Consider the following 12,069-nt stretch of genomic DNA (forward strand, 5'->3'; position numbering starts at 1 on the left):
CCTGTTTTCTTACTAAACAAAAAGCCTTTGTCTACTGTAAGGGGAACATGAGTATGCCTTCTTTATCTGGCTGGCCTTGATTCCTTGAACCTGTCGCGCAGAATTTTTTATTTTTTTCATAATGTGTGTCTATGTGCTATTTAACAGGCCAAGGACAAATCAACCAATAGTCTTCGAGCCATCCTCAGTGTTATCAGCATCACTTGTGCAAGCCGTCAGACGACCTGCCTGGGAAGAAAAGAGGGACACAACAAATGTCTACTTGTGAGTTACACACTTTGTTTTTGTTCTGTTTTCTGTTTTTTTTTTTTGCTTTAGGTGTTTTATGAAACTACAAAACAAAAAAAAAACTCAATCTGATCCCTTTTTCAAAACATTTTCAGCTTAATCCAGTTCACGATCCATTACTTGAGAATTACTTCCTATTTAAATTATGACTTTATTTGCATAATATTCCAACTCTTTTTCTTGAAAGCTTACAACTTTATTTTTGAAACAATATGCCTTTATTCTCAACCACTCCATTGTTTTTTTTTGTTTTGTTTTTTATTAATGTGGCCCTAATACTCTGTCATACAAAAGAGACTTGGGAACAAAGAAAAAAGACCAGCATACAGTTACAACAGTTGAGCAACCACCACTAAGCAACACTAAGAATTAAAAAACATATTTCGGAGTGATAAAAAAAGGAACAACTATAAATTCTTCATAGGAAACAAGACTCTAACATCATAACTAATTATAATTCTTTCCATATCAAAATGTGCATAAACAAATCCAGTGCTGGGTTTTTGAAAGTTAACTTCATAATATTGTAATCGTTAAATTTAAATGACAGATTTTTAGGTAGTTTGGAAAAGGGGAGCTCTTTAATCATGCGATGTACATCCACTGTTTTTAGTAAATAAAGCAGTTGTTACATGAAAAAACAAGTTTCAAAAATTAGCATCTTGTATCAAACATTGGTTCAGAGGCAGATGAGTCTTGTTTGTTTTGATACTCATTCTCTCTGGCACCATCTGCTGGTGCTTGCTGGGATTTCACCTTGAACACATCCAGCCTCTCAGGAAGGATCCCCTTGTTAAACAGGATCGTGGCCACATATGAAAACATGAGGATGGAGACTAGAGCGGACAGCATGCAAATGGTCTTAACAGGAGAACGCTGAATGTAAACCCCGTCCACCAAAGTGCAACCTGGGAACTGCAGAATAACAGGGAGGCCTAACAACGGCTCTCCACACAACAGTCTCATCACCACTGCAACCAGGTAGCCTGCGATTGCACCGTAACCGTTGGAAACCTCAGTGAAGAGGACGCAGATCAGTTGCGGGAACATAATCGTGTAGGTCAAGTCTGAGCCTAGGATCCAGAACACCAAAATACCACCATCCAGGTTAGTGAGGGATGTTCCCACAAGTCCTGCAACCACTATGGAGAGCCGAATCACCCACTGCAACTCTTTATCTGATGCCTACAGAGGAGAATAACACATAAGTGGATATTTACACCCCAAATAACACCCAAAAATTGCCACTTTCATGCTCCTGTTCCTGATACCTGACTCCTGATCGTCTGGTAGATGTTGTTGGTGAAGATGGTGGTCGCAGATAAGAGAAAAGAGTCAGCAGATGACATCACAGCAGCAGCGACAGCTCCGATGCCAAAAGCAGAAATGTAGCTCGGGGTTAAATGCTGAAGGATGATGGGCAACACCATGGCTGTCTCCCCTCGCTCATATGGAGAGGGAGAACCATATGATGTGGAGTTCCAATCTTGAAACAAACACAGGCAACAGTTAACTCTGCATTTACTAATCTGGTTGTGTTGAAGATACCACAGAGTCATAAATGTACCTGTTGAAGCTGCAACAGCAGCAATCAACATTGACGGGAGTCCAGCAATGACGACTCCTCCTGCTGCTATGAAACAGATGGTTCTGGCTGTGGATGCTGAGCTGGAAGAGAGCGTCCTTTGATGGAAATCCTGAACGGCCATATTCCCGACAGCCTGGAAGATGTGAAACAAACCAAAATGCCATCCTCTTTTTATACTATGGTTAAGAAGTCACAATCCAATATACTTTTATTCTGACCTTATTCTTACCATAACTAAGAAATCATCAATCCATCTACCAACTTCATTAGACTTAAGCTGACCGAGCCAGGAGGCCTGATACGTGTGGTTGAACGCTGTTTTAGTGATGTCCGTATAGAGGTCGCTTGCTAGAACAAAAGGGACGCACAGCCACTGTGAAAAGAGAAGATTAGATTTTCAAACAACCCATTAATTGGATGAGAAATATGTCTGCATTGTGTAAAACTCACCAGGCTAATAAGCACCAGTGAGAGTTGGATGACGTCAGTGTAAGCAACTGAATAGAGACCTCCGAGGACGGTGTAGATGATCGCCACTGCAGCAGAGATCCAGACGCAAACACCGAAGGGTAGATCTAAGATGACAGTCATGGTCGCCCCTGAAACAGACGCATGCACAAATTTAAATGAAAAATTAGACAAATTTGGTCTTTGGCTCGAGACCACTAAAGGTCTTTTCTTGGACTCAGCTGCTTTTTTATTCAGTCTTGTCTCTATTTTAGCCTGTGGAAAAAAAAGGAGTTTTTGAAAAAAGATATGTTGAGTTCAGCTCATTAGTATTTGTTTGCTGAGAGAAAACTTTTTCCCACACATAAAATTCACCTTTCACCTCTTTTATCAAGACATTTCTCATGGCACACTCATACGTACACACATATACAAAATATATGGAAACAAAAGAGATGATTGAAGATAAATTGTCAATCATTTTCTATTAATATTTTTATGGGAATGTGGATCTTTCAGATCACTTTGCGGAAAGCAGATAGTTTGCATCTTCCATATTTTACCAAAAGTGCATCCTGCAGTGGTTTGATCTGGATCCTGACAGTCTTGCCCTGCCTTTGTCTCAGTCTTAACCCCTCAAAGTTTTGGTCTTGTCTTGGTCTCAATACACTCAGGTCTTGGTTATGACTCGGTCTCAACACATAAATGTCTTGGTCCTGAAACATTCTGGTCTTTACTACAACATTGAGAGAAATTGTGCATTTGAGTGTATTTGCATATTTGTACCCAGAGAAATCAATAATCCAGGAACCCATATGATTTCAACTATGACTGGAACAATGGCGAGAACCGCGGCCAGTGCCTTTCCATACTTCCTCTGAAATGGATCCATCATGCTGATGTAATTTTTCTCCCTCATTGGCTTCGCAAAGAACAATCCACCTTAAAATTACAAAAGGGAGGCAAATTACAAAAGGGAAAAATGCGAACTTAGTTTAGATGTTGAAAGTTTCTTATTAAAAGTTACTGAGTCTTACCAATAATGAAGGAAACAGAGACCTGCAGAGGAATGAGAGCCCAGATAAGACCTTTGGTGGGATCGTACACAGACTCTGCAACACCAATGATAAAGGCACCGCCAACCCAAGTAGCTGCAATGGGATATAAACAAACCCACAGGTGCAATAACTGATGTTTTAAATGCTCTTCAGAGACAGCAGATGTAGAAATCAAAGTACCATGTACTGTTGGTAAGAAAGTAAGATCACATTAAATTAACCTCAACTCACCTGTCATTGTAAATACTCCCATTACCAAGCTGACTCTGCGGTTCGCTAAAAAGGAAACTTCTACATGACTACTGTGCATGTCTTTCTCCATCTTCTTAGATTTTAGGGATGCCCAGATGCCAGTTCCCAACACAAGCAAGTAGAACGCAACCATAACTGTAACTCCTGGTATGTTGAGAGCCATCGTGGATCATGAACACTCTCTACTACTCCCTCAGCTCAAGAGAGCCCAGGTTTTTAACTTGTTGCATCAAATTAAAATAAATTGGCTTCTGGACATATTAACTGTTATTAAAATAATATGCATATGGAAATTAATTCAGGGACAAACTAGAACATACAAAAATCGAACATTTGCATTTTTTTTTCTCCACTGAGCTTGTTTCTGTTTAACCTGAGAAAGGGTAAAAAGAACAAGGTCATTTGAGGTACCATGTTCTGGTAACATCAGAATCTCATTTAGGTCTTATACAGCATTTTGTGACATTCCTTTGTACTTGATGGGGTTTTATCTTTTGCATTATAGGCAGTTGTTTATGTGTTAAAACTAAACATATTCTCATTATTATTATTATTATTATTATTATTATTATTGTGATTATTATTACCATTATTATTATTATTATTATTATTATTCAGATTATCATTAACATTCAGATTATCATAATTATTATTAGAAAAAGATTTTTTTTTTTTTGGGGGAGGGGGGGTAGCCTTTATTGACAGGACAGTGGTAGATAAAAGGGGCCTCAGCCTATATAGGTAACACACTCTACCAGGTGAGATAGATGTTGCCCCATGATTAATAATTTTATCTAAAACATTTTTCACCTCAGGAGATCAGGTCAGAAACGTTTTTGTGAGTGCACCTCAGATTCAGTGTTAATTATTTTCATATTATAGTCAAATAAAATGAAAATGAGAACGTTTTCTGTGACGTTAAAACAAGAAAAAACACATCAGTTTGGGTTTGGGATGGCAAAAAAAATCATAATGTACTTTGATTGAAAAAAAGTGCACATAGTCATAGTTTAGAGTGCAAAAACATTGGGGGGGGCAGCATAGTAAAGTATGCAAAAAAAAACCATAAAAAAGATCATAGTGTGTCAAAGTCATGATATAGTATGCAAAAAATGTAATTTTATAGTAGGCCAAGTCAAAGTATCAAGTAAAGAACACCCCCCCACCACTCCAAAAAAAAAAAATCATCGCAGACTATGACAAAAAAGTCGTAGGTTGTTATGCAAAACAAAATGTATATACAAAAACGTCACAGTATAGTATGCGAAAAAAGCCATGAAAATATATAGTCTAGTATGCCAACAAGTCATAGTAAAATAAACTATACAATATACTGTCTGAATATAAACATGTAGCCAAATATATGTGATTTTTGGTGATAAAAATTCCGCTTTTCAAACGTCTTTGCTCAGCAGCAGCAGTCATTAGTTGACGTCAAAGCAAACATCATCGTGACGTAGGTTGTACACAAGGAAGTGTTTTGAACGCGCCATCTCAGCCGTGTAGCCAACACAGAGTCATATATCTTAAATTTACAGTTTTTCTATTAACTATATTAGCGGCACTCTGGGTTAACGCGACTCAATCGTTAGACAACGACATTGCGTAAAAGTCTACCCACAATACTGAATGGTGACGAGCTTGGAGCACGTGCAGAAGGTAAGCTCGTGGCTGTGAAGTTAGTGTCTGCAACGATTCCCACAACAAGGCTGAAGTTAGCTTCCGAGTCGTAGCTTCCGTTTTGCCCATATGAGAACCTTAACTTGCATTACTGACACACTTTTGCTTGGTTGTCTGCACGTTTTACTGCTGTGCATGCACGTTAGACATTTTCGGTAAAGACTCAACGCTGTCCGAAACCCACCTTAACATTTTTGAAACCTTTACTGCTTTTGTGGAAATGCACAAAACGCGACATTTCACTGCATTTTGCATGTAGACCACATTGAGCCAGGACCAGATCTGAAACCCAGGACACCCCAGAAAGACTAGTGAGTCTTTAACACAGTTTAAAATTTGTCAAACTTTACATTTATTTGTGAAAACGCACAAAAAAAGGAGGGAGAGACAATGCAAAACAATGGGACATTTCACTGTGACCACATTGAGCCAGGTCCAAAACAAAAACGGACATACTTAGTCCTGTCAAATCTGGACTAGTTATCCCAGAGAAAGATTATTTAAAATGAAGTTTCACAATTGTGAAACCTTTATTTTGCGAAAGTGCAAAAAATAACTAACTTCAGCATCATTGTCCCCCACCAGGTTCCTCCCATGTGGGCCTAGAAGAATTCAGAGATATTGGAGAGTCAGAAACATCTATGGCCATGGCGAACAGAAGAGTCTTTCCTCTTGATAGATGCCCTGAAGAAAGACGCGGAAAGACTGCGGATGAAGAGGTAAGACATGGATCACCTGGTTGTCCTAAATGCATCACATTGGTTCAGAATGATTTCATTGCCACCTCATGTTTGAAAAGTGGACATTGCAAAAAAAAAATCTCATATATCAAGAATCGCATGTAAGCTGTAAATTTGCCCTTAGGAACATTATTTTGGGCTTCACTTGATGAAGAAATTATTGGCAAAAAATGGCTTGTTAGGGACAAATTTTGTGTTTGTTAAACAGATAAAGAGCTTTCCTTTAAAATCAAGCATTGAATATATACAACTAAAAAAGAGACGAGAGATTGAGACCAGCATATTTTGGGAGGATGTTCAACATGAGGGACTGTTCATTATTTATCAGTGGGGAGGGGGTGGTGCAAAACAAGGGAGGAAGTTCAGGCGTTTTTTTAAGCATTGGGGAGGGAGCTATGTTTTTGATTTGGCTTAGGGGAGAGATTCAATATAAAATGGATGGGTTTTTTTGTATTTATAAAACCCACAAGAGGGTTTGAAAAGGATGAAGTCAAACATTTTGTCTCTTACCTATTTTTTTGTTGTTTAGTCTTTCTGGCCTTTTTTTAATTAATTTATTTTTTTACTTTTTTTGTCTAGTTCTCCCCATTTGTCTTGTGCTTTTAAGTGCTCTCTTGTCAATCACTTGTATTGCACCATTAAAAAAAAGTTATAAAAAATACATAAAAAAGATTAAAATAAATAAAAGTCTGCAAAATCACACAAAAAAATGAAATATAGATGAGTGCACTCAGATGTCAGTGTGTGAAAGTGGTGCATCACTGGGGCTTTTATTTTGCTGAAAGCTGTAAATTGATGTAATTTACTGTCTCGACCACAAGAGAGCGTTAAAGTACTTCATCACAAGATGCGTGTGTTCAATGCAGTGACATGTTTTTGGGCAAAACACATTATGAATATAAAATATTTTGCCTCTAACATTTAATGGTTGGAAAAAAAAACACATGGATTTTGATTGTTTTATATTTTAACTGAAACTGTATGCACATTGATTTCAACAACCTTAACTTAACATTAACTCTTTGTCTAATCATAATGTTGATGAAGGAAAAGGTTTAAAAATAGTTAATTGAGGTAAAACTAGAGCAATACTACATTTTTATTTATAATTCCTTCAACACTTACACATTTACTGTAGCTTTATATTGTCTTGAATGACCTGTAAATATACAACCTCAATTACAAGATAGTTGGGACGCCGTAAAACATAAATACAAACGGAATGTAATGACTGGTAAATATGTTCTGACCTGTATTCTGTTGAATGCAATACAAAGACAATATATGTAATATTTAAACTCATACATTTTAATGTTTTAAGTAAAATATGCACGTTTTCGGATTTTGATGACTGCAACATGTTTAAAAGAGTTGAAAGAGGGACAACAGAAGACGTCGGGAGTTGCGAAATGCTCAAAAAACATGTGTTTAGAACTTTCCACAGGTAAACAATGAGTTTTTTTCTGTGATATAGTTTTAAAAATATAATTATAAGATCTATAAATGTAGCTTATTGATGAACAACTGCAAGAAATTTCACTACCTACAATACATAATATTGACAAAAGATTCAGAGAATCCAGAGAAATCTCTGAACAAAAGGGCTGAATATTGAATGCCCATAACCTTTGACCCCTCATTAAAAACTGACTTGGAAAGGTTTGGGTCCCCCTGCTGGGATGTACTGGTTGTGTTAGTTTTTGGTTACTTATAATTAACCCCACTTATGTATTTTTTTTCCTAACATTTCCATATAAACGCCTCAAACATCTGTGTTTCAAAATTAAAAATTCAAATTGGAGTGCGCTTCTGATCTTTACTGAACTTACCTATATTTTTAATCAGTCACATATTTGAAATTTGTTAATTTTTAATCAGTTTTTTCATTGTTGGTGTTTTACTTCCTTGTGTTTTTTGTTTTTGTTGTTTTTTATGTGTTTGTTTTGTGTTAATTTTCAGATATTTTTCTTGTACTTTTTAATAATTTCTTCCTAATTTTTGGGCCATTTCTTCTTAAGTTGCTCAAATCCTGAATTATTTACCTGATAACCCCTTGAAACCTAGCCAAATTCACGTAATTTCTTTCAGCAAACATGGGTATTTATATCACACATCTGGCTGACAGGATGTCTTAATAAATCACTTTAAAATCATAAGTGAACATCAGAACTGCTTTTGACAAGATCATTGAATTGATTGCTGGTGCGGATGTAACTTTCTAAGAAACGACACAAACACAATTGTTAGATGCTCTCTTTTAATAATTCATCCCATAACAGTCTTTATGACATTTGTTTTGATGAAGCCAGTGGATGAATTGGATGAACCCAATTATGAAGTCACTGCTATTCTCTGGGCTGCTGTAGTCAGAAGAAAATCTCCTACAAGTTACAAGAAAACATCCTCAGGCATCACAAAACACATTAAATGCTTCAACTGTTTGTAAAACTGTGCACAGTGCATGTGTTTATTATAACACTTACCCGTCACTCACAAACATAGTCCACAGTGAGGTACTTGGGAAGATCATCACAGAACATAGGTTCTCCCAGTACATCACTGTCGGCTTTAACATGGCACTCATGCTCGCCGTCACACCTGAAGATAAATTCAGAAGAAACGCAAGTGCTATTAATGTAAAAACAAGCTGATTAAAACATTCATTCTAGTGTGAAAATAATAAATAAAGCAGCCAGTCATAACCCTACACAGAGAAGCAACACCACTCTGTATGACTTCATTTATAGCACAAAAAGAAAATATGTATTTAAGAAAAGCAATTATTTAGAGCCAATATGATATTCCCTTTTCCTCCACTCATAGTCTTTTGTTTTTTGAACCAATACATACATGTGATGCATGGCATAATCAGCTGTCTGACTTGAACAGAAGGTCATTGTCGAAGGTTTCTCCTCAGTGCAGATTTCCTCGTTGAAACGTCCGTAACTGGCCTTCAAAATGTGAAGGTTTCCCTTCTCTGAAGGTGACACCAAAATGAAGATGAAATTGGTCATTTAAATAACTTAAGCTAAAATAAACCAGATAAAAGTTGGTGTAGCTTCATCAACCCACTAAAATGTTATCTAAGAACACAAACCTCATTAAATTACAGTGATTGACCGTAAAAAAAATGACAGGATTTGCAAACACAATAATACACATTTCCTATAAGGTCCAATTTTATGCTGTCTTGCCCAAGTGTCCCTTGAAAATCGGATTTGTCAACGGATTTGCCTGGTCAGACAATTGCTGTCATACACGTTTTGACTAAAATCTTAATGTTGGAAAGCAAAGAGACTTTTCTTGCTAAAAATAAATGAATTAATATCTTAAAAAATGTAAAGAAAATATCTTGTTAAAACCTGAAAATATCTCCAAAAAATGTGAAAATGTTTTGTAATATTAATTTATTTTGTCATAACATGAAAATATCTTTTGAAAGTTAAAAAATATCACAACATAAAAATGTATTATTATAGCATATAAATATCTCATAAAAATGTGAAAATATCTTAAAAATACAAAGAAACTCTATAACATGAAAGCATCTTGTTTTAGCATGAAAATATATTGTAAAAACAAGAAAAGTGCCCTTGTATAAAATGAAAAACATATTGTTAGAGCAAATAATCTTACTGTAACATGAAAACATTTTGTAATAGCATGAAAATAACTTGTAAAAATGTGAAAAATATCTTGTTGTATCCAAAAACCTTTTTTTTCCTGGCCTGGAAATTCTCTACTTCTGCCCCCTTGTAATTGATTTATTTAATTTTTTTTTGGTTATTGTGTCAGTGAAAGACAAGTCATAGAAACATCTTGCAGTGTAATGCAATGAAACAAGTTCAATCATCTCATATTTTCCGCAGTCTATCCCAAAAGTGGCTTTTGACAGAAGTATTTTAATTAAAAAGATACACTAGATTGCATTGATAGTATCACACTGGATATATCATCAGTTATTTTTCTCCACCTATTGTTTGTTACAAAAAATTAAATTAAATTTTATACAAAATAATTTTTATGCTTAAAATTGCAACAAAATGATAAGCCAACATTCTGAAATAAAATTAAAGATGCATTCTTACCACACTTAAGAGTTTTCTCATGTCCTTCACAAACAACCTCTGTATGCACCTCTGTAAAAAAAACCATCAGAAAATAAGGTCAGATCTTCGCTTTTAATTCTAAAATCTTCCAAACATTTTCAATGATAACTGCTGAATTATGTTGCTGTATGTCAGTGATGCTTAAAAATACTCACCAGGACTTTTGGGGTGACAGTCGTAGGTGATCTGAACGAAGAAGTTTTCAGCGTGATCGCACTCAAACATATCCTTATGGGGTTTGGGCAGTCGGCAGCGTTGCATGTTGTCACAGCTAGAGGAATATTAGAAAGGGTTCAAGTTTTGCACTGACAAGATTGTTTATGTGCAAGAGAATGTATGCACACCGGCAATTTTAATTTAATTTTTTTTAATTTCCCATTTTGACCCTTTGAAACCTGGATAGACATCAATTTTCTTGTGCTGCATTCAGAAGCCTTTCACAAGCATGAAAATATGTTAAATCAGAGTAACTTGGCTAATTTCGTTCAAAAACATGGGGCAGAAAGCATGAGCAACTTGGTAAGAAATTTCCTTTACATTGCAAGAGTAAAAGTTGACAAGAAAATGAAGAGAGAGAGAGAGAAATTTGTGTGTATATATATATATATATAAGAAAAATAGTTCAACATTTTCAGAACACTATAGTTATTATAACATGCATTCAAAATTATGTTACGATTTGTTTTGTTCTTTTCTTTTAAGTTTTTTAATGAGGTCATTTCCTTGTTAGTTTTTAATTTTTATGTGTCTCTTCTTTTTTGCTTAATCTAATTTCTTAAAATTTTCTTTCTTTGTTTTGCAAATATTTGGGCCATTTCTTATTAAGATGCTCATCACCATCACATTTTTCTTACAGATACTAAGCCAGTTGGCTGAGGTTTCAAAGGGTTAATTGTGCAGTTAAAAATTTCTCTTTAAAAATTAGAGATCAAGCCCCCTCCAAGGGTCCACAGGATAAATCTGAGGGCTCATAAAATAATTGATGAGGCAGGAAAGAAGAAAAAGCAAACTACTGCATTGATTAATATCCAAAGTTTTGGAAAATGTTCGATAATAGATGATTTAAAACGCTTCCATCTCAAAATAAAACCCATTTGTCATTTTCCTTTTGTAAAATATGCTCACTTTTAGTTGTTTACTAACTTAGTTGCCACATACGGCACAGAATAGAGAAACTCTTACATGAACTGGACCCATCCAATCATCATTGGGTGTAAGCAGACTTTCTCTTCGTCTAAGACCTTGCCAGGGTGGTCTCTAGCAACGCAGTCAGCAGAGAACTCTTCTCACCATAATTCATGGCCAGCACTTCAATCACTTGTCCTTCAGCTGAATATACACAAAACATGGGTCATAAGGCAAAATAGTAACATCGGGTGATGGTAGGAGAGGAGAGGAAAGAAGGTGGTGGAGTAAATGGATTTTGTCATATGTTAAAATATAAATGAATACATACGGCAGTGCAGCTCGCTATTTACTCCAGGACACGCCACATCATAGTGGTGTTCACCTGAAGCAAAATACTGTGCAAGTTAGTGCATCAGTTGTCAAAAATCACAACAAAAATTATTTGAATGGTGTAAATAAAGGATGGGAATAAGGGGAAAAGAAATAATAGAAATTGTAATTTTTACCATAAGCAGTCGAACCCAGGTTGCAGCCAGGACTGAAATATTAATAAAAAAAATTAGATATATTATTTTATTTTTGTCACTTTTTATGTTTTATTTTCATCATATTATTTCACATATCCTTCTCTTTATGTATCTCATGTGTTGGTGACATTTCTTCATTAAATCAAAAATGACTTAACGAGATGTGTCACTCAGAATAACAAATAACCTTCATGAAATGATAAATACAAAATAGATAATGACAATTGTTACAGTACAGTTTTAAAAACTTCT

The 12,069-nt window shown here is 35.6% G+C and overlaps 2 protein-coding genes across 2 annotated transcripts in view; one reads left to right on the forward strand and one right to left on the reverse strand.

Annotated features, from left to right (window-relative positions):
* Window positions 1-942: 942 nt before the first annotated feature.
* LOC121962701 (high-affinity choline transporter 1-like) lies at window positions 943-3,796 on the reverse strand. The gene is made up of 8 exons (XM_042512952.1): window positions 3,613-3,796; window positions 3,361-3,474; window positions 3,110-3,265; window positions 2,327-2,475; window positions 2,106-2,249; window positions 1,856-2,009; window positions 1,560-1,774; window positions 943-1,473 (listed from the first exon to the last, which is right to left on the reverse strand). Exons 1-8 carry the CDS (start codon window positions 3,794-3,796, stop codon window positions 943-945), a joined length of 1,647 nt encoding a protein of 548 aa, XP_042368886.1.
* A 2,131-nt stretch (window positions 3,797-5,927) lies between these two features.
* spega (striated muscle enriched protein kinase a) overlaps window positions 5,928-12,069 on the forward strand; it is an 85,970-nt gene continuing 79,828 nt past the window's right edge. The window contains 1 exon segment of the mRNA XM_042512895.1: window positions 5,928-6,032. The gene's annotated coding sequence lies outside the window, so the exon portion shown is untranslated.

This window comes from Plectropomus leopardus, chromosome 24 (genome assembly GCF_008729295.1).
Source record: "Plectropomus leopardus isolate mb chromosome 24, YSFRI_Pleo_2.0, whole genome shotgun sequence".
NCBI classification, from domain to species: Eukaryota; Metazoa; Chordata; class Actinopteri; order Perciformes; family Serranidae; genus Plectropomus; species Plectropomus leopardus.

Bases quoted from the DNA above. Each gene is read 5' to 3' on its own strand.
- LOC121962701 (XM_042512952.1), bottom strand. From the start codon at position 3,796: ATGGCTCTCAACATACCAGGAGTTACAGTTATGGTTGCGTTCTACTTG. The intron at 2,010-2,105 runs GTAAGAATAAGG...CACATCTTCCAG, and splicing joins TTGATGATTTCTTAGTTATG to GCTGTCGGGAATATGGCCGT. The intron at 1,474-1,559 runs GTATCAGGAACA...TCTCCTCTGTAG, and splicing joins ACCAGACGATCAGGAGTCAG to GCATCAGATAAAGAGTTGCA.